Genomic DNA, 22,944 nt, shown 5'->3' on the forward strand with positions numbered 1-22,944 from the left:
GCATGCTGCCTGTCAATAAACGGGTCATTGGATTGCCTCCATTTATGCCAAAGACCCCGAGCAAAAGGACAGTTCCCTTATATAGGTTTTGAGGAGTACAGAACAAAGAACACAACAGGGTGGATGACATCATGGGATTGAGGGCAACATGATTGGTTGGTGATGGAGGCTAGCAATGATGCCCCTTTTTCTCTCATGAGACTAAGAAATGCACATTATTTGAGTCCAGGTGCAAGGTCAAAAGATAACGGAGGAGGCCTTTTTGGATAGCAAACCAGACATCCTTGAAGGATAACTCCGTGGGATAAAGATGTCAGGCCCAACTCCCTTGCTTTCACATACATTTCCCAAGGTCATTTAAATTCCTTGAGACAAGAAGAGCTGGATTTTTAAATTTAACCTATTGCAAGGTAGCTGAACTCCAAACTATATTAGAGACAAAGAACGATAACTTGAGGAGTTACAGGACAAAATCAGTTAATTATAAAGAAGGATCAATAAGAAAATTATATAGAATCAATTTTAATCTTATCTGGTAGTGTTTGTTGTTTTTAAGGTGGTTAGGAAGACTATGGTAGACAAACTTATACATTTTGGTTATGGAAATCAGCCTAAATTAACGTTTGATCTATATAATCCTAAGGGTTGCTATGTATTAGGATTTTGCCTAAACACTAGGGAAATCTAGCCGTAAAACAGCCTTTGCCTTAGAAATTATGAACTGTATCATTTAAGGTATGTCTCAGATACTACTACTCAGTAGTAGTTGTAACTTGGGTATCATTTCCAAAGTCAGAGTCATTCAGAGGTATAATTTGGAAACTTAAAAATGATTTTAAATTCCCTTCTGCAAAAATGTTTATGTTATATGGGCTCCATGTAACAGATATTGCCCCTCTTTAAAAGGCAGAATGTGTCATGATAGGAAATTGTTTAGTCATTTCAGTCATGTCCAATTCTTTGTGATACCATTTGGGATTTTGTTGTTGTTTTTGGCAAAGATACTCTATTGGTTTGCCATTTTCTTCTCCAGCGTATTTTTACAGATGAGGAAACTGAGGAAAAATAGGGTTAAGTGACTTGCCCAGGGTCACACAGTTAGTAAGTGTCTGAGGCCAGATTTGAACTCAAGGAGGTGAGTCCTTCTGACTCCAGGGTTGGCACTCTATCCTGTGCCACTGTGATATGACTTTTAATCTGGAACTCAAGATTTTAAAATATTAATGTTAAAAATTGCTCTTCCATTTAATTGGAAAAAATTTTTAAATTTTTCATTTCTGGGAGCCAGGACGGTGGAGTAAGCAGTACATCACTGTAACTCTGCTATATTCACCTCCAAACAATCGTAAAAGAGTGTCCCCAAACAAATCATAGAACAGCAGAAGCAGTAAAAAGATGGGGTGAAACAATCTTTTAGCCCAAGAAACTTGGAATATCAGCAAGGAAGGTCTGTCTCACTTGAATAAAAGGGGAGCTCATTCCAGGACAGGAAGTATCCCAACAAGCCAGCAGCAAGACCCACCTCAGCAAAACAGTGGGAGATCCTGAGCCCCATGTAGTACAGCAGGTAAAAGCCAACACCAGGACCCCCCCCCCCCATATGCCTCAGCATAACCAGGGAAATGGGCAGACTCTAGCTCTGAGAACTGCCAGATGCTTCAGCATAAGCATAGGCAAATAGGTAACCTACAGTGACCAGACCACCAAGTGCTTCAGTATAGCCCCAGGGAAACACAGAAACACCCTACTTGCCCCAGCACAGCCAGACACCACCACTACGATCCTGGCTTAACCCCAGTAAGCTGCCAGACCTCTGGCCTCTAGCAGCACCAGCCAACCCCCACCCAAACCCCCCAGCACAGCACCATACCGAGGGTCTCCCGGGGGCCTCAGACCAACATCATTGCAGCACCCCTGGCACAAGAAGCCTGAAACAGTACACTTTCCACCCTGGGAGCAGAGCTCAAATTTAAAAGAAAGTTAAAAGGCCAAAAAAGAGCAAATAACAACGACAGCAACAACAACAACAAAAAAAAATCTGACCATAGAAAATTATTGTAGTGACTGGGAAGATCAAGACACAAACTTAGAATAAGATAACAATGTCAGAAGCACACCTGTGGGCAAAACCCCAAAGCAAAATGGGAAGTGCTCTCAAGCCTAGAAAGAACTCATGGAAGAGCTCAAAAAGGAAATTAAAAATCATGTAAGAGAGGTAAAAGAAAAATTAGGAGAAGGAATGAAAGTGATGCAAGAGAATCAACAGCTTGGAAAAAGAAAACAACTGCTTAAAAAGTAGAACTGGTCAAATGGAAAAGGAGATACAAAAATCTGTCAAAGAAAACAGCTCCTTCAAAAGTAAAATGGGCCAAATGGAAAAGGAAGTAAAAAAGCTAACTCCTTAAAAGTTAGAGTTGAGCAAGTGGAAGCTAATGACTCTATGAGACATCACAAATCAACCAAACAAATTCAAAAGAGTGAAAAAATAGAAGAAAATTTAAAATAACCTTATTGGAAAAGCAACTGACCTGGAAAATAGATCCAGAAGAGACAATGTCAGAATCATTGAACTACCTGAAAGCCATAATCAAAATGAGGACCTAGACAGCATCTTTCAAGAAATTATCAAGGAAAACTGCCCTGATATCCTGGAACCAGAGGGCAAAATAGGCATTGAAAGAATCCACCAATCACCTCAGGAAAGAGATACCAAAATAAAAACTCAAAGGAACATTATAGCCAAATTTCAGAACTATCAGGTCAAGGAAAGGTGCTCAGAAAGAAACAATTCAAACAATGGGGAGCCACAACCAGTATTACACAGGACTTAGCAGCTGTAACATTGAAGAATGAGGTATCGTGGAAGATGATATTTGGGAAGGCAAAGGAGCTAGGATTATAACCAAAAATCACCTTCCTGGCAAAATTAAGCATTAGCTTCAAGGGAAAAAGTGGTTATTCAATGAAAGAGAAGGATTTCAAGCTTTTGTAGGAAGACCAGAATTGAACAAAAAATTTTATCTGTAATATCAAGACCTAAGAAAGGCCTTAAAAGTAAAAGAAAACACAAGGGATTCAATGGAGCTAGACTATTTACATCCTTACATTGGAAGTTGATATTTGTAATTCTTAAAAATTGTACTACTAGTGGTACAGCTAGAAGGAACATACGTAGAGGGTATGGGTATAAGGTGAATTTGAGGGGATGACATTAAAAAATAACTAAAGGCTGAGAAAGAGGAGTACACTGAGTACAGAAGGAAGGGAAAGGTAGAATAGGGTGAATTATTTCACATGAAGAGGCATGAAAAACATAGTGGAGAGAAGGATGGGAGAGTGGGCAATGGGTGTCACTTGAACCTTGCTCTCATCAATTTTGACTCAAAGAGGGAATAATATATACAATCAGTTGAATATAGAAATCTATTTTACCTGACAGGAAAGTAGGTAGGGAGGAGATTAAGTAAGGGGCAGCTGAAAGAGGGGAGGGCAGATGGGGAAGGGGGTAGACAGAAGCAAAACACTAGTGAGGAGGGAAAAGGGTGAAAGGAGAGAGAGGACAAAAGGATCTAAAATAGGATGGAGGGAAATAAACCGTAACTGGGAATGGGAATGGGATAAACTCTCCCATAAAATGGAATCAGATAGCAAAGTGGATCAAAAACCAGAATCCTACAATATTTTGTTTTCAAGAAACACATTTGAAGCAGAGAGGCACACACAGAGTAAAGGTAAGGGGCTAGAACAGAGTCTGTTATGTTTCAGCTGAGGTAAAAACAGCAGGGGTAGCAGTCCTGATCTCAGACAAAGCAAAAGCAAAACTAGACTTAATTAAAAGAGGTAAGGAAGGAAACTACATCTTGCTCGAAGGCACCATAGATAATGAAGTATTATCAATACTAAACATGTATGCATAAGTGTTATAGCATACAGATTCTAAAAGGAGAAGTGAAGTGAGTTACAGGTTCATGACCAAACAAGAGATAGAGAGCATTATGAAATGTAAAATAGATAATCTTGATTATATTAAGTTAAAAAGCTTTTGCACAAACAGAACCAATGCAACCAAGATTAGAAGGAAAGCCAAAAGCTGGGAAACAATCTTTACAGCAAACGTCTCTGATAAAGGCCTCATTTCTCAAATATATGGAGAACTGAGTCAAATGTGTAAGAATACAAGCCATTTCTCAATTGATAAATGTTGAAAGGATATGAACAGGCAGTTTTCAGATGAAGAAATCAATGCTGTCTATAGGCATATGAAGATGTGTTCTAACTCACTCTTGATTGGAGAAATGCAAATTAAAACAACTCTGAGGTACCACTTCACACCTTTCAGATTGGCTAATGTGACAAAAAAGGAAAATGATGAACGTTGGAGAGGATGTGGGAAAATTGGGACACTAATGTGCTGTTGGTGGAGTTGTGAACTGATCTAACCATTCTGGAGAGCAATTTGGAGCTATGCTCAAAGAGCTATAAAACTGTGCATACTAGAGGTGGAGCCATGATGGCAGAGTAAAGGCAGAGACTCAACTGACCTGCCCCCAAATACCTTTAAAAATGACTCTAAACAAATTCTAGAGCAGCAGAACCCACAAAAGTTGGAGTGAAACAAATTTCCAGCTCAAGACAACTTGGAAGGGTGGCAGGGAAGGTGTTTTGCACCAGGATGAAAGAGGAGTGCAGTCCAGTAAAGGCTGCGCCAGTGGAGACCTGGAGCAGGCCTCAGATTGACTGAATCACTGGTAGCAGTAGCTATTTCCAGATTTCTCAGCCCACAGATGCCAAAGACAACTTAAGTTGGTAGGAAGGGTCTGTCACACCTGGGTGAGAGTGGAATGCAGTCCAGCACAGGCCAAGCCAGCACAGTCCCTGGCCCCAGCAAACCAGGAACAGGCCTTGGGAGTGACTGAATTGACAGCAGCAGCTTTCAGAGCTCTCAGCCCATAGACAGTAAGGGGGTCAAACAACTGGTCAGAAGGAGATTACAGAGGTCTTTTTGCTAGCACTGAGGCAGAACTCTTTTTCTTCGTCCATACTCTGATCTGGATCACATTTCTAGGGGACAGTCCCAGGGTGAAGAGGAGCACTAGCATAATAGAGCTTATGGCTATAGTGGAGGGGGGACACTCTTCACAGTTCCAGGACAGAAAAGCCCTTGTGGTAGCTCACAGACCAGAGACAGTAGGCCAGGAGACTAGTAAACACCTCTCTTTAGATCATACCACTTGGAAGGACTGAAAACTTACAGGTCCTTAGAAGTATCTCTGAAAACAGCTACTCAGACCCCCTGAAACTTGGGACAGTGTGCCCTCCACCCTGGAAGCAAAGCTTTACTTCTAACAAAGGAGAAAATATTACAAGCAGCCAGAAAGAAACAATTCAAGTATTGTGGAGTCACAGTCAGGATTACACAAGATTTAGCAGCTTTTACATTAAAGGATCAGAAGGCTTAGAATATGATATTCCAGAGGGCAAAGGAGCTAGGATTATAACTAAGAGTCACCTACCCAGAAAAACTGAGTATAATCCTTTGGGGAAAAAATGGATATTCAATGAGATAAAGGACTTTCAAGCATTCTTGATGAAAAGACCAGAACTGAATAGAAAATTTGACTTTCATATACAAGACTCAAGAGAAGCATGAAAAGGTAAATTGGAAAGTGAAATCATAAGGGGCTTAATAAGGTTAAACTACTTATATTCCTACATGGGAAGATGATGTTTGTAACTTGTAAGACTTTTCTCATTATTAGGGTAGTTAGAAGGAGTATATATAGACAGAGGTCACAGATGTGAGTTGAATATGGAGAGATCATATCTAAAAAATAAAATTAAGGGTGAGCAGAGTGTATTGGGAGAAAGGAAGAGGTAGAATGGAGTAAATTATCTCACTTAAAAGGGACAAGAAAACACTTTTTACAGTGGAGGGGAAGATGGGGGATGGTAAGGGGAGTGAGTGAACCTTACTCTCTTCAGAATTGGCTGAAAAAGGGAATAACATGCTCACTCATTTGGGTATAGAAATCTATCTTGCCCTACAGGAAAGTAGGAGGGAAAGGGGATAAAGAAGGAGGGTGTGTGATAGAAAGGAAGACAGATTAGGGGTGAGGGTAGTCAGAAGCAAAACACTTTTGAGGAGGGACAGGGTGAAAAGAGAGAATAGAATAAACAGCAGGGGGAGTAGGATAGAGGGAAATACAGTTAGCAATAGTAACTGTGAAAAAAATTTTGAAGCAGATTTCTTTGATAAAGGCCTCATTTCTCAAATATATAGAGAACTGAGTCAAATTTGTAAAAATAAGAGCCATTCCCCAATTGGTAATGATAAAAAGATATGAAGTTTTCAGGTGAAGTAATTAAAGCTATCTATAGCCATATGAAAAAAATACTCTACCTCCCTATTGATTAAAGAAATGCAAATTAAAACAGTTCTGAGATACTACCTCATACCTATTAGATTGACTAATAGGACAGAAAAGGTGAAAGACAAATGTTGGAGGGGATGTGGGAAAAATGAGACTTTAATGCACCGTTGGTGGAGTTGTGAACCGATTCAACCATTTCTGTAGAACAATTTGGAACTATGCCCAAAGGGCATAAAATTTTGGAAACATCAATGGATATAATTAAACATTTTCTTTCCTGTTTTGCAGTTGCCGCAATAGTATTATTCTGTTCAGCTCCAGGCCCACATAGTATACCTCTGACTGAAGTGATTGGGCCAGTATGGCTAATGTTGCTACTGGGAACTGTACATTGCCAGATTGTTTCAACCAGAACCCCTAAGCCTACTTTTAGCAGTGGGGGCAAAAGAAGAAGGTACAGTGCTCTAAAATGATAACGTTGTTCATTAAATTAGGATTGTGTGTGTATAAAATGATTCTGGTTCTAGAACTACAAGATAACACATAGGAAGGAACAGCACAATGTTTTATAGGTTTCTTGATTATTGCTATTTTAATCTGCAGAAAATAAAATGTTTTCTTGTTAAATTACTTTTTGTGTGTGAAGCCCACGTCTTCAAGATTGACCTCCAAAATTACATTCCCTATTTTATAGCTTGTAATTTTTTGAAATAGTTATACTTATTTTTTTCCCCAAGAGAATTTTTAGTTACTTAGAATTGCTGACAGTGACTAGTCTTGTGGTATATTTAACATTACCAGAACGTACTATTTAAGACTAATTTGGAGTTACAATAACAAGATGGAGCATAAACATGGGTTAAGTAAAGTTCTTTTAAATCCCGTTTATTGAGTGCTAATTAAATTTTGAATTAATAGAATATTTCCCTTTGCCTAAATAAGCCTATTAAGTCTCATTGGCCAATCAGTAACACTGGACTTCCATTTTAAAGGGCAATTGAAGTGATTTCTCTTTTGATCATTGTTGTTAAGTGATTGCTATTTTTTACAAATTTCAAGTATTAAGGTTTTGAATTTTAAACCAATCCTTCATTTCCATTATAAAGATAAAATATAGTCATAGTATTTTAATGACATTTAAAAAAATTAGATTATAATTAGCTCTAAGCATGGTCTTCTTTCTTCATCTGTAAATAAGTGGCACGCAAATAAGAAAGACATTCTTTTGTAAATAGCTGTTCAGTGTGATCCTTACAACTAAATGTCCACTGATATGTCAGTATGAGCATGAAACAAATATGTTAGTGCCAATAGAAATTGGTTTTTGAATGTACTACATGCTGTTTTGATTAAATATTAACCAGTAAATCTAAATCTTACTATGTCTTAAGGCCTGTCTTTTATGTTTACATAAATTGCTGAACACACTATAGAGCAAGTGGTTATTAACACTTATCAAGCTACCTTCCACTTTTAATCTCTTCTGATGAAGGAAATTAAGAAAAGCAGCACATTTGGAAGTACATAGGGAAGGAGATGGCTCTAGTACTACAGATAACACACAGGAAGGAACAGTGCAGAACCACGGTACCAGCACTTCTTACAGTATTGGCGCTGTCTTCAGAGAACTCTGGCATGCTGCTTTCTTTTTATCAGGGTTTGTATTTATTTAAGGCTGTGTTTGTCTTAGAGATGCATTATCCCTTTTCTGGAAAAGTTGTGTGTATGTGTAAAATACTTATATGAATATAATACACACACATATATACATATATATATGTTTGTACATATGTGTGTGTGTAGCTTTAAATTTCTAAATTATATATTTGATCTTTATTTTATGTTATACTATAGGTGATGAAAAATGAAAATCACAGATTAATTTAGTGATACATAAATATCACAGAAACAAAAAGCACTTCATAGCCTATAGAATGCTTCAGAAACAACATAAAAGATGAATAATTTTTTAATAAGAATTTTTTGTTAACTTCCTTAGTACTACTCTTATAATTCAATTAACTGGTAAATTTGTGCTTTTCTATAATTCTGGCTATTGATTCAGTTTTTTGGTATAGAGTTGAGTTGTATGAAAATTATTTCCCTCAAATCTTTGCTTTTAGGATCCTAAACCATTTTAATTAAAATAAACAGGTCTGTTGAAGTAAAAAAAAAAGTCCATTGTAATTATGAGGTAAAATTAATTTTTTATTTTTTAGCATTCATTCTTAATACTTTAGAATAGGGGAGAATATAATTGCAGTGAAATTTAGGAATACATTTAACCAAGGAAGTCTGACCAACATAAAGTTTTTCTTTTGAGCTCTTAAACATTCCAACTCTGTTGAATGTACACATACAATAGGTCTGAAAAATTAGAAAGAAGCATTGATGAAAATATTTATTATAGCTGGTGTAATTAATTCAAGATGTAAATAAAATCAAAAAAAGGGATAATGCAAATGAATATGTACTTTTTTCTCATATGTTAACTCCTATACTAACATCGTCTTTTTATATTTTTCTAATTGTGCTCTTCTGTTGATCACATTTATCCTGCATTATTAAATTGTATGTTGGACCAGTCTTATTTGATCATGATTTTATTGATATTCTTTTAAAATGTATTGCTGTGTAGATGTGTAATATGTAATTTTTCCAGGGCAATACATTCTTTTGAAAGCTAAGAAGTATATTTTTTCACGTAGGCCATTTTCTGGCAACATCTACTCCTTACCTTATTATTTTCAATAAGCTAATAAGAAACTTTGTCGCTTTACTATATATTATTATGACATACTGCATTTTCGTAATGTCTAATACGATATTTATGTATCCCACTATGGGGTTATAGCAGTTAAAAGACTGCTGAAAATTCAGTTAACTTTGACAACATTCATGTTAAGCATGGGTGATAATTATTTTTTTCCCTCTTGGATCTAAGTAAAATAGAGGTAGTTTGGTGTAGTGGAAAGCTCACTGAATTAGGAATCAGAAAACCTGGGGTCTGGTCCCACCTCTATCACTATAACCTCTACCATATAACCTACAGATGAATCTCTTAATCTCACTAAGCTTCAGTGTCCTATGTGGAAAATTGGGAAAATAAAGTAATTTCAAGGTTTTTATAAAGATAAAAAGATATAACAAAAAGTACTTCATAGCCTGTAGAATGCTTTATCGAAGGTTAGTGGCAGAACCTATTATTAAAAGTAAGTTTTATGTTATACCGCTAAATATCCTAGCCATTAGACTATTATGCCACATCTATAGGATTTCTTACCCCTTTATCACTAATCTGAAATATCTTTATTCCTAAAGGTGTCCTACTTTAGGAAGATATATGGAGTTTGTTATTCTCTTTCATTGCACGATGCTATAAAGAATAAGTCAATTCATTTTAATATACTATTTAAACTTATGTATGAGCCTTAGAATTTTTCTGTGTTAGAATGAATATTTTGACATATACTTGATCCTCCCTTCCCTATCCCATGATTCTTAATTTAGCCCATTAGCTGCTGTTTAAATAGAAGATAGCAGCAAACTTTATTGCTGATTTGCTATAGATGTGATGGGAGAGCTCGACTATTGAAGTTCTCAGTATAATAAATTAATACAAATTTGAATAATTGTTTTTAAGACTAGGTTCACCTGTCTTGCCTCCAGGATGGAAGTTTTAGAGCTACTCATTAGCATAATACTACTATTGATCATCATGGTAGCTTTGACTTATTCCATTACCAGCCTGGACTGGTTTACCTCCACTTGGGCAGCCTGGTGGCCTCTTACTCCTAGACACTGATCATATTTATGCTGAATTTACTGCAGACCAATCCAGTCCAATAAACATTTATCAAGTGCCTCATTGTGCTTAACACAATATGTTTAATAAAATGTATGTACAATTAATATAATTAATTACATTTACAATGAATAAAGTTTACATTTTACAATTTACAATAAACAACACATTTACAATTAATGAAAAGACAGTCCTTGCTCTCAAGGAGTTTACAATCTAATGGATTAGACCTCAAAAGGCACAGCCCACCGAAGCTCAGAACTCCTGAGCTCAAGAGATCCTACAGCTTCAGGTTCCTAAGTATCTGGAATTACAGGTATGTGTCAGCATACCTGGCCAGGAATTTTCTTTAACCATATGTGAGAGGCAGTATGTCAGTTGGAAAGAAGGCCAATTGTGTATTCAGGGAGACCTGAGGTCAAGTTCTACCTCTGACCATGTGTCCCTGGGTAATTTAATGAACCTCTCAGTTGCTGAGAGTTTCTACCCTGGAAGTTCCCATAGACAAATGAAATCACAGTTCTGAGCTACATCCCTCCCACTCTTCCAAACAAAACAAAAAGTCCTTTAAAATGAGGAAATGTAATATGGTAGATAAAAAGTGAGTCCTCAGAGTGAGGAAGTGAGTTTAAGACCTACTTCTGACACCTATGTGATACATGTCACTGTTCTGGTTCACCAGACAACTCTCTAATATGATAAATTGGAGAGTAGTTGCCTGTGTGCATTGGTACAGGAGGTTTCTTCATTAGGTGTGTTCTATACCAGTAAAAATACAGGTCAGTTAATTAATCAGGCATTTCGTATGCACCTACTATGTGCCAGGCACTGTGCTAGATGCTGCGATATAAAAAAATAGTGAAAACATTCCCCACTTACTGTCTAACTAGGGGTATGCATATATAAAATAGATAAAAGGTGATTTTGTCAGGAAAGTACTAGCAGCTTTGGGGGCAGGGACAGTGAAGAGCTCTTGAAGGAAACTGGGGCTTTCAAGAGACAAAGGTAAGGTGGCATTAGAGATAGCAAAGTCATGCTATGTGTGAAAAACAGCAAGACCGGTTTGGTTGTATTACAGTGTGCACAGAGTTGAAAGGTTCTCTTGGGAACCTGTTGTAAAGGTCTTTAAATACTAAATCTATGCAAATACGCTAAATATACACTTCATATTTGGTCATGAAAATAATAGGGAGTTAAAGTAAGGTTGTGACATAGATTAATAATTAAGAAAAATTATTTTGAAGGGAGACTTTTTGGGAGGTCTTTGCAAAAATCTAGACAATAGGTGATGCGGGTCCAAATTAAAATGGTAGCAGTGTGAGTGGAGAAAAGGGGGAAGATGTGAGAGATGGAAAGGGCGAAGGGATAAGGACTGAGGAGATTTGTAGGAGTGACAAAGGAATTGAAAATGGCCCCAAAGTTACTTGCCAGTGAGACTTAAAGGAGGATGGTACTGTCAAGAGAAATAGGGAAATTAAAAAAAAAAAGAGTGGATTTAGGGAAAAGGCTTAGTTTTGGATATTCTCTGTTTGAAATATCTAAGGGGAATTCAGTTTAAAATGTCCAGTAAATAGTTGGTAATGTAGAGCTGGAACGCAAAAGAGTGTAGGGTTGGAGATTTAGATTTGGGAGTCATCAGCATTGATAGATAATTAAATCCATGTGAACTGATGAGATCACCACGTTAGAGAAAAAGAGAAAGAAGAAAAGAGAGTCTAGGACAGAGCCTTAGTGTAATACTCAGTGACTAGTGATATTGTAAATGGTGATCCAGTAAAGAAGACTGATGAGCAATCGGACTTGTAAGAAGAGGACCACAGAGTATTCATGAGTCTCTGGAGCGGGGTGAGTAGTGTCCAATGCAGCTAAGAGGTTAAGAAGTATGAGATTTAGAAAGGCCATCAAATCTGTCACTTCAGAAATCATTGGTGACTTTGGAAAGGGCAGAATTTCAAGTAAGTGATGAAGTAAGAAGTCAGACCATTGTAAGTTTTGAAATGAGTAAGTGAGAGGAGATGAAACAAAGGCAACAAATGTAGACAAAATGTTTTTTTGAGGAGTTCGAGAGGTTAGATAAAACACCATAGTTTTCAGATCTAGAGCAAAAACCTCAAACTTTACAGAATTCTTTGATTGAACTAATAGAATTTTAGAGCTAAGTAGGATCTAAAAGAACTTAAAGGCATATAGAGTATGTAAGTAGAAAGGGCCTGCAATCCCATGGAAGAAACCCCAAAGATGTACAGAGAGTTCCAAGAGGAAACTCAATCAGCAAGAGTGTGGCAGCGTGTACTGTACAAGGGGTCACATACTGAAGTTGATGTTAGTATTTGTGCCTTCTGTATCTTTTTTTTTTCCAATAGCTGTATATCATCACTTGCTTAGTCCTCACTTCTCCTTCCCCATTTCCTTTCCCTTCTTTCACAGTCATCATAATAAGTTTGTAGCAGTGGAGCTACGGCCAGCAACTTGATGGCTTAATCAGAAACAAGAGAATGTAACAGATCCCTCAAAAGTCTCTAATATAGCCTTTATTCTTGAGAGATTGGTCTTGCTGCTTCCTGTGCTCTTTATACTCCTGTCACATTTACAAGCTACAGCTTGTATTTTCTGCATGGCAGTACAGAGCATTACTTGACTTTTTAATTGGCTGACTTAATGTTTTACTAGCTTTTTTTTTTTTCTTATTTGTTTCATGCAGTAGGTTTGGGACTACATGAACCAGCATGTCCTTTAGAAGTTGATGAAACTTTTTTCCCTGACTGGGTTAAAACTTTTAACATGAAAAATAAGCCCACTGTCATGATTTGTGCACATTAATTTGTATCTGGGGATAGGGTTGGGTGGAAAGACCAAAAACAATCAATTTAAGTGACCTTACCTTTTTCCAAAGGTCATTTCTTCTCAAGAGTAGCTATGTGACATAAATGCAATTCTCCCTGAAAAGAAAATTCAGTATTTTAAGGGCATTCTGCCTTAAATGTGCCAGTTCATGTCAGTTTAAGACTTGATTGTCATATTAGGTAGAAAACTGTAGGCTTGGGCTGTGATACTGCACTTGTATTTTATTGCTTTGCAAATCCTATGATATATGAAAGGCAATGCAGGACATATTCTTAGGGCAAAACTTTTGGTTGGAACGAGGTAAAGCAAATTCAATTTGTTGTGTACTTCCTATCCCAGAAGTCTTTCTTAACATCATTACCCAAGCAGTTGTGGTTCAGTGTCCGAGTTGATCCGTCAATACTGTTAACTCTGGTTTAAGCCTAACATCTTCTTTGTTTGTGTGTAAAAATTAAAAGCTTTGAAAAACTTTAAGTAGATGTTTTGTTTTATGTGTGGATAAGAAACATGAACTTGCTGCTTCTGAAATGATTCTTTTATTTGTCTTTCAAAATGAGATTAATGTATACATTATTTAAAAATTGAAATAGTATTTTCTTTAATCATTTAAAATTCATTTTCATTAGTGTAGCACCTTTTTCCTTTTTTTAAAAAAGTATGAAAGACAAAATTATTATATTTATTTACATAATTACCTTTCTTCTATGAGCACTCTGATACTTTAATTTTAAAGAGGGAGATGGGAGAGATTATTTAAATATCTAGGTTCCTGATGTATATGTCTGTATTTGTGTGTATGTGTGTGTGTATATAATGTATGTATGTATATATGTATAGTACATATATGCACACAGACACACTTTTCTGGCTAAGGGTAACAGATATGCACTTAAAATATATTACATAATATATAAGCATATCTATTACCCTTAGCCAGATATATTAATTTTTTATACTTCTATACTCATTTGTTAAAGAACAATGACATGCAAAGTTATGTTAGAGTCAGTGACAAAGCTAATTGAAATCAATTCCCAAATAATTTTCTTTAGAAATTCTTTACTTAAAACAAAAGAGCACTTTAATTGGAACTACAGGTCTTTTGTATTTGTGAGAACAGTTAATTTTCAGAGTGGTATTTCTTTCTCAAGATACTTGAAATAAGGGAGTATACTGAATGCATAGGGAAAAAAAAAGCATAGACATTATTACTCAGAAGGCAATGAAGAAAATGTCAACAACATTAAAAAAAAAAACCTGAATGATTGGACATGAATTGTTTATGATTGAATCAAATTAACATAGTAAAAATTATAATAATCCCAGAATGAATTTGCAGATTTAATGAAGTACTCATGAAAATGTCAAGGGTTTTCTTTACATAATTAAGTTGATAAAGAAAAACAAAGAGGTAGGACTGTGAAGGGACATATATAAAGAAAGCTGTTGAAAGTAGTGTTGCATTCCCAGACTTTAAAACACATTACAAAGCAGTTATCATAGACAATATGTGGTTCTGGGACCAAAATAGAGAAATAAATCAGTGGAATAAAATAAAGATATGAAAACTCAACTAAATATATGCAAAAGAATAGTATTTGAAAAACATAAAAAATTAAAAAAAACATGGTACCTAGGATTCCTAATTTAATAAATGTACTTAAGGAATTTGGCTAACAGTTTGACAGGCAATGGATGTAAACTTATTTCACACTCTATACTTGAATGAATTTTGTCTAAAGGATAGACTTACACATAAAAATTGTTTTAAAATGCAAGAAAATGGAATAGCATTTTTAGCTATAGGTAAGAGAAAACTTTTTTTCTGTTAAATAAATAGAAGAATTTATTAGGGATAAGACAGTTGTATTTGATCTGTACAAAAAATATAAGCAAAAGAAAAATAACATTTAGAAACAATGTTTGTGGTAAATATGATAGGAAAAAGTTGAAATCTGAAATATATAAGGAGCTGTTAAAATTTTATAAAAATATCTCCCAGGCCACATATCAAAGAATATGAATAGTTTTCGAAAGGGGAAACAGATTTTTCATATAACAGAATGTTCATAGAAATACTTTTTGCTAGCAAAAAAGTGGCAATGAGGTTGGGATGGCTGTTCATAAATTAGGGAATGGCTGAACAAATTGTGTTATATAATTATGGTGGAATATTATTGTACCTTAAAAAAAATGAGAAAGTCTGGGAAACTTGGAAAGTCTTACATGAACTAAGAGCAAAGAAAGCAGAACCAAGAGATTAGTATGCACAGTGACCACAATAATGCAAAGGAAGTCAACATTAAAAGACAGAATTCATAGAAATACAATGAATAGCTATGATTCCCAAAGCATTAATAGTAAGATATGCCCCTTTCCCCTTTTAATTGCTACTGCATATATTGTAATGCATGGTTGACGTTGGTTTGTTTCGCTTAAATTTCCCTTTGTTATAAGGAAGGGTGCTGTTGGAAAAAATGGGGTTCAATGGGAGTAACAGTGATATTTTTAAAAAAACACAAAAAAGTTCATTAATCAAAGAAATGCACATTATAACAAGTTTTAGAGTATGACCTCAAATTCATTGAACTGGCAAAAATAATTTTAAAACAATAACATTTAATACCCACAAGTTGTGATTAAAACAGGTACACACTCATTTCTGATGGAATTGCAGACTTGTAGAATTTTTGGAGCGTGATCTGACAATGCAGTAAAAGTTGCAAAAATAAACATTCCCTTTGATCCACTAATTTGGGTATAACCTAAAAGTGAATAAAAGAAAAGAAAACAACACAAAAAACTCACTGCTCAAAGGTTTTTGTAGCACCATTACATGCAATTGCCAAAAACTGAAGCACCCTGAATGTTTAGCCCTTAGGAAATGTTTTAATAAAGATATTAATCTACTAGAATGGTATAATGCAATTTATATCAACAATTATGAGGAGCAGAAAGAAATATGGAAAGACTATGAAATTATGTAAAGTAAAAAGAAAAAACAACTAGAAGAACAGAGTATGCAGTAATTATAGATATATAAACAGAAAAGTACATGGAAACAAATAGGCAAAGAGTAATCTTGGAGTAACTAGATATTTGCTATGATAGTTTATTGGTTGAACATCATTTGTTTAAACATAAATAGCTGCAAAGCTAGCTTAATTGGGTCCATTGTTACTGTTTTTATTAAAACTAATTAAATAAAAGAAAGTAGCAGCTTCCAGCCTGTTTATATATTTCTACAAAATGTGCTGGTTACATCAAGCCACAGAACCTTGCAGAACCTTCTAAATTATACCCAATTAGATGTTAATTATCCACCCAGAAAAAGCCAAGTGGATGAAAAATGCCAAGTGTTCAGATTGTGATACACAGTTGGAAGGACAGTCTGTGGAATTGGCCTGTCTATACTAAATCTATATCTATCTCTCTGTCTTTCTGTCTATGTCTGTGTCTTATGTCTGTGTATGTGTATGTATGTATGTATGTATATGTAGTATATGTGTATATATGTATGTATTATATATATAATACATGTATGTATTTGTGTGTCTTCAACAGCCATAATAGATGCTCAATAAACTGGGATTAGAATTAGAGGAGAACCAATTTGGGAAGTTGATCCCTGCTTTCAATGTTCCCAAGCTTCTCCCTAGAAAAACAAAAATTTAAAAATCCACCAGTATTTTTCCAGGGATACTGTATCACTGCAAATCATGGAAAACCATAATCAAAATAGTAGGATACCCAAAGGACAATGAAATGATGCATGGTGGATGCAAATAAACACACAAGAAGCAATGTAAAAAGTCTTATTAAAGAGAATTTTGAATGGAAAAGGAAGTAAACACATCATAGGGTGAGGGATAATAGATGACCTGTGTGTCTTCTCAGTTACCACCATAATGTCATGGAGTATAGAGATGGAGAAATCAGGAGATGACATATACAGGAGTCAAGTAGAGTGACATAGTTTGGATAGTTTATGATTTGTATGGTGGGAGGAAGTACTGACATTGAGACCAGAGACTCATTGAAATATTTACATGTATTTTTTTTTAAAGTATGATAGACAATAGGATTTATAGCTGGTAGGGACTTTCATATTTGGAGTTTTAAGTACCTTTGAGTCAAAGAAAAAAGACCAGATAATACAAAAATAGGTCACCATTTTTGGCAATTTTAGCAAGTGAGAGAATAAGCAGGATTAATTGAAGATCCTAAGACTCATGTTTCACTATTTCTTTTTTAGCCTGAGTCCAGTATAGAAATGCAATGTCTTCTAAAGGCTTTTACATGTTATTTTGTAAGGCCTATTTCTTGAACTTCTTAGAGATACTTCATTTGTTTTGATTTTTCTTTCGTGTAAAACTGATACTTTGAGTAAGATTTTGTTGGAACTTAGTATTTTTATGTCATTATTAAGTTGCATTTTGATGAAATGCTTTAATCATTAACTTGATCAGAACTGAGCACAATTAAGTTTGATCTTGTATTTACACTTAAAGTCCTACTAAGTTGTACTGGAGTCATTTTTTATCTTTCACCCACTGTAATTCTTAAGGACAAAAGGGATAGAACTGAAGCACTGCCAGTTTATGTGTCAGTCTGTTATGTACATACCAAATAATTTCATGTTCTGGTGTTAGATTTTTTTTGCTATGAGTTGCTTTTTTAAATAATAAAGCCTATGATGAGAAATATTCTTTCATAGAACAATTGATATTTTTAGAATTAGTGGGTGAAAGATTAATATTACTCCCTTTTTTCTTCCAATTTTTCACATTAATTGTCACATTATTTAGGATTACAGTATATGAAATTGTTATCTTTGACTTTTAAACTGTCATTTCACAAATAAGGATAGCCATTAATATTCTTGGTGATAAATAATATATATGTATTAATAACTACAAATGAATCAGCTACTGGATGTGATTGATGAAAAGTTATGAAAACAATAAGACACAAAGGTTTTAGGACATGATGAATTATGCTTAATCTATATTTTCTATTTTAGGTCAAAGAAAACAAAAAATTCAATTGATAAATCAACAGAAACAGATAATGGTTATGTATCCCTCGAAGGGAAAAAGACATTTAAAAGCAGTGAGGATGGAATACAAAATCACGAACCTCCATGTGAAGTCATTAGGTCAGAAGAGACAGGCTGGAGCACAGGAACAGTCAGGAATACACCCAATAACCAGCACAGAGTAAGTATGATTTATTCAGTTTTATTGAGAAATATTATTTCAACTAATATACTATGATTTAAGGATCCCAGTAGGATTGTGAACATAAGAGGGCTCCTTTTAATTACTCTGTAATCCTTCACAAACTACTTTTTTTCGGTTAAAATTGGAGAGCTCAGGCAAAACAGGTTGATTATGGTGTATTTCATTTTCATAGTGCCTTAAGCTTTACTAAATTCTTTTCTCAGAACAATACTATGATGTAGGTAGCCAAAGTTATTCTCATTTCATAGATAAGGAAACAGGTTCAGAGAGATGAAATGACTAGTATAGTATAAATAGTATTCATTGGTTCTGCATTTAAAGGACCTGGGGTCAAGTCCACTTTGCTTACTACTTGTGTGACTTTGGATAAGACATTTAACCTCTGTGTACCTCATTTTCATTATATGTAAAATGAGAGGCTTAGGCCAGATGGCCTCTGAAGGCTCTTCCATCTTAGTTCTTAGGATCCTATGATTCCGGTGCTTTTTTCTCATCCCCCTTTTTCCTTAGAGATCTCATCATTATTTTCAAGGCTTCAGTTTTCACTTCTGTGCAAATAACTTCCAAAACTATAAATGGCCTCAATCTTTGAGCAAACTGTATTCACAGGCCATCTTAACCAAACTAAACTTACCGTCTATCTGTTGTTCCTTCCCCTACCCCCTACTTATCCCACTTCCTAAATTTTTCTATTTTTGTTGATAAAACCACTTTCCTGTAGTCATATATGCTTAAAACCATAGGTGTTTCTTTGAGTCTTCTTGTCACTCGTCAAAGTGGCCAAATCTTTTAGGTTTTCTCTCCCACTAGAATGTAGGCCCCTACAGAGCAGGAATTACTTCACTTTTGGGTTTGTGTCCTTTCCACTTAGCATAGTGCCTAGCACGTGGTAAGCACTGAATAAATGCTTTCTGATGTATTGTTGATTCAACCTGAAATATATCTCCCATCTATGCCCTTCTCTCTGTTCCAGACTACTACCACTTTAGATAATGTTCTGGACTATTGTAATAACTTCCAATTTGTCTGCCTTCCTTCACTCAGTCTCTTACTCTCTCCCATATGTCCTTTGTACAGTTGCCAAAATAACATTCCTAGAATGTACAACTATTCCCTGCTAGGAGTCTTTCAATGATCTATTACTTAAAGGCTGAAATTCAAATTCCATAGCCTGGTTTAAATGCCTCTATGATTCTATTCTAACCTACTTTGTGATCTTGTTTCACACTTCAGAATGTAGTCCTGCTCATCTCTCATACTTTTAATTCATTTCTTCAGCACTACTTTTTGAAATTCTTCTCTTTAAAACTCATCACTTGTGTCACCTCCTTGGGGAAACCTTTCTTCATTCTCTACTTTTTCCCTCCCCCACTTTTCTATTCAGGTTTTCTTGCAACACTTTTTTCTTTTCATTTGCCCTTGTCACATTCTGTCTTGTATCATTCTTATTTCTGTGCATGCATTTTCCCTTTTATATTGTAAGCATCTTAAGGGTATGGACTGTGCCTTTCTATGTCTTATATCCAGCCCAATGCCATGTACCAGAGTGTGCAAATGTTTCTGAAGGAAGGAATGCATGAATTTTGAGTCATCTTTGCATTTGAGTATAAAATGCTTAAATGTTAATGAAACTCTATAGAGTCATATGAGAAACTTCCTTAGCATAAACCAAATATCATGCTGCAAATATTACTTTCTGAAATGCAGACTCAGTAATAATAATGATCTTTAAAACAAATACACAAACCAAAACAGATTTTTTTTCTAGTAACATAAATGGAAAGAAGACATGGCTATGTCATTAGGTTCTTGTGAGCAAAGGTAAACTGAAGCACTAAGCATGAATAACTATTATTTTCTATGAAATCCAGTGGGTTTTTTTCCTCCCTGCCTTCCTGCCTTTCTGTCTTAGCTACTAGGAAATTTAGAGCAAAATTTGGTTACCAACTTTAGTAATTAGCTTAGCTCACACAATTTTTACTCTTTTTATAGAGTTCTGTTTTCTTGTCTTATTTTTATATCACGTAATTTTATAAGCAACCTTAAGTTTCTTTCTGGAAGTAGGCAAGATACAAATGCTAAATAGATAATTGCTTAATACATATCTTGACAAAAGTCTTGTACTGCACTGAGAAAGTTTATAAAAACATCTGTTATTATGTAATCTGATTTTTAAAGAACATTTTCATGCAAGGCAATTGCATATACATTAGTCAATCATTCTGGAGAGAAATATTTTTCTGTGAAGTTTTTACATTATCTGTTTTCAAACAATTATTCCCAACATCTTAAAAAAACCAGTCAGGATGGTTATATACTTTTAACACTGCTTGTATATCGGTCAACTTAGGACAACCAAAGGATAATCACCAATGTCTCAGATGAAGTATCAAGTGAGGAAGGCGTGGAAACAGGATACGCATTGCGTCGCCATGTAGAAAGAGCCTCTGAGAACATCCTTCGAAATAGGAAGTCACATCATTATAAGAAGCATTATTCTACAGAGGTATGTTTTGGCCTTTAAAAATATTTTCTCTTATTCTTCTTTTTTAAGTTTGCTTGAATAGGATAACAAAAGAAATAACTTTCCATCTCAGTGTTGTTTTTTTTAATTGTTATATATTGATCATTTTTGATCTTATTTCTTAATGATTATAATTGTTCAAAGCATTGTTACTAATTCAAAATAACAAATATCTCCTTCCATTAGTATCATTATGAATATCTTTTGTCTATATCAAATGCAAATATGCCAGCAGCAATCTCCTTGGACATTTGTGTTAGCTTTTCTTTTCTTTTTTCTTCTTTTTTTTCCTTAATTTGATTTCTAGTTTTTCAGACTGGGCTTGACACGTGCAAGTTACATCAGCATCTTGTCATTCCTACTGATTCTACATGCAATATATAGAATTTTATAGAGGGCACTTAGCACAGCTCACAATATCCATGAGTTTTATAGGAAAAGGATGAATTTTTGCTCAGGTGCATTGGATTGGTTGCTTATCCCTGATGTCATGGGTGTGGAGACACCAAAGATTGGCCACTGAGGCTCTCATTCTCCAGAAGTTTCTAAACTAGTGAAGTTGCAGACATAGGCGATTTCAGACAAGGATTGAATCAGAAAAATGTGTGGAACAGAGATATAGCCTGGCACAAGTAAGCCTTATGGATTTCAGAGACCCTCCAAAATAGGTGTTTTTCTTTTTTTCAGGATACCATAAGTTTCAAAGTGTAAGTGTAGCATTTAAAATGCAATACATGATAAATTATAGAAAAAATCCATTATATACATTATGTTAACTTAAAAAGAACAGAAATGGTATCTGAGAATTGGGACTTACATTACAACAGATGTTCAGTTACATTTTTTTTAGTACTTTTTGTGTGGTAGGAATTGGAGAGTCAAAAATGAAAATTGACAGTCCTTTTTACAATCTAGATGGTAAAATTTTGAACAAAAATAGCATGAGTAATAAATATTGTGCATATAAAAACAACATTAATTTTAACTCAGTGACAGATGAAGAAAACCAAAATCATGTTTGTAAGGTACTTTGCAAAACTTAAAACACCATGTGAAGTCTCGGGTTTTTTCCCCCTCTTTTATTATTAGCCTTTAAACTTTAAAACTAAAGTCTCAAGTATGGGAAAGGAGATCAAAGTTATACATTTTCTCTAATTTGTGAGAATGATTTGATATGAAATTCATTCATTTAGTTATTTTCTTTACATTATTTAACTATTATTTATGTAGGACATGATGATTATTCAAAATCAGAAACCCTTTAAGAATCAAATGAAGTAAATACGTTATTGGCAAGATGAACAGATTTTGAAATTCAGGGACATAAAAAGTATAATCTTTTATTTTTATTACTGCTGTGATTTTACATTTCATTCCAGTTGGTTGCCTTGAAGGACTTTGGGATTTATCCTATAAGATATCTTAATATGTATATGTTCCCTTCTTACAAGATTTCTTTGATAGACATACCACAGAGGTAATTTTGTTTGATCTTGTGATTATAAGGCATATATTAGGGAAACATACTTTCACAAAATTGTCATGGATGGCATCTGGTATTATCTAAATATAAGAGATGCTTTATTTTTCAGGTGATATTATATTAATTTTTGTCAAACCCCAAAACATTTTGGAGGCTTCCAAATGTTATCCACAGCCACTCAAAAGTATTTGCCTAATAATTAGCAGTAGGAAAAATCAAGTTGATGAAGAATATCTTTTTTCATATTCATATGTAGTTGGATGGAAAGTCCATAAAGATTATCCATTAGTAATATATTTTGGAAAGATATGCAAATGAATAGGCCTAGAATCAAATAGGGCAAAAACAGCAGGCATTTAGGAAACTGTTTGACATTTTTAAAAACCCTAAGTTTCTCTTTGAAGTAGAAGCCCTTCTTTTTCGCATTAGCTTTTTCTTCAGTGATGCCATATGGTTTCAAATAGAACAACATAATTTTCAGAGATTAACATTTGCACAAAAAGCATTATCAAGTAGATTATGACTAGAAAATGAAGTATCCTCACTAACTGATAAGAATTAGGGGCAGTTCCTATGTTATTTGGTACTTGAATCTCATTAAGAGACCTAGAAGAAGACTTCTAGCAAGTTGAGTAGTCCTACTGTGGAATATTTATGGGGCAACATGAACAAGA

The 22,944-nt window shown here is 34.8% G+C and overlaps 1 protein-coding gene across 4 annotated transcripts in view; it reads left to right on the forward strand.

The window, feature by feature from the left end:
• Nucleotides 1-22,944, forward strand: part of PHTF2 (putative homeodomain transcription factor 2) — a 167,577-nt gene that overhangs the window by 106,535 nt on the left and 38,098 nt on the right. For 3 of the 4 annotated variants that reach the window (XM_027838699.1, XM_027838698.1, XM_027838701.1), the window contains exons 6-9: nucleotides 6,660-6,825; nucleotides 7,864-8,028; nucleotides 18,044-18,239; nucleotides 20,614-20,769. In XM_027838699.1, the coding sequence (XP_027694500.1) occupies nucleotides 6,660-6,825; nucleotides 7,864-8,028; nucleotides 18,044-18,239; nucleotides 20,614-20,769 (683 nt within the window). The remainder of the gene's footprint in view (nucleotides 1-6,659; nucleotides 6,826-7,863; nucleotides 8,029-18,043; nucleotides 18,240-20,613; nucleotides 20,770-22,944) is intronic. The other variant, XM_027838700.1, reaches the window with a different exon arrangement.

Source organism: Vombatus ursinus, unplaced genomic scaffold (assembly GCF_900497805.2).
Source record: "Vombatus ursinus unplaced genomic scaffold, bare-nosed wombat genome assembly UNPS02014830.1, whole genome shotgun sequence".
NCBI classification, from domain to species: domain Eukaryota; kingdom Metazoa; phylum Chordata; class Mammalia; order Diprotodontia; family Vombatidae; genus Vombatus; species Vombatus ursinus.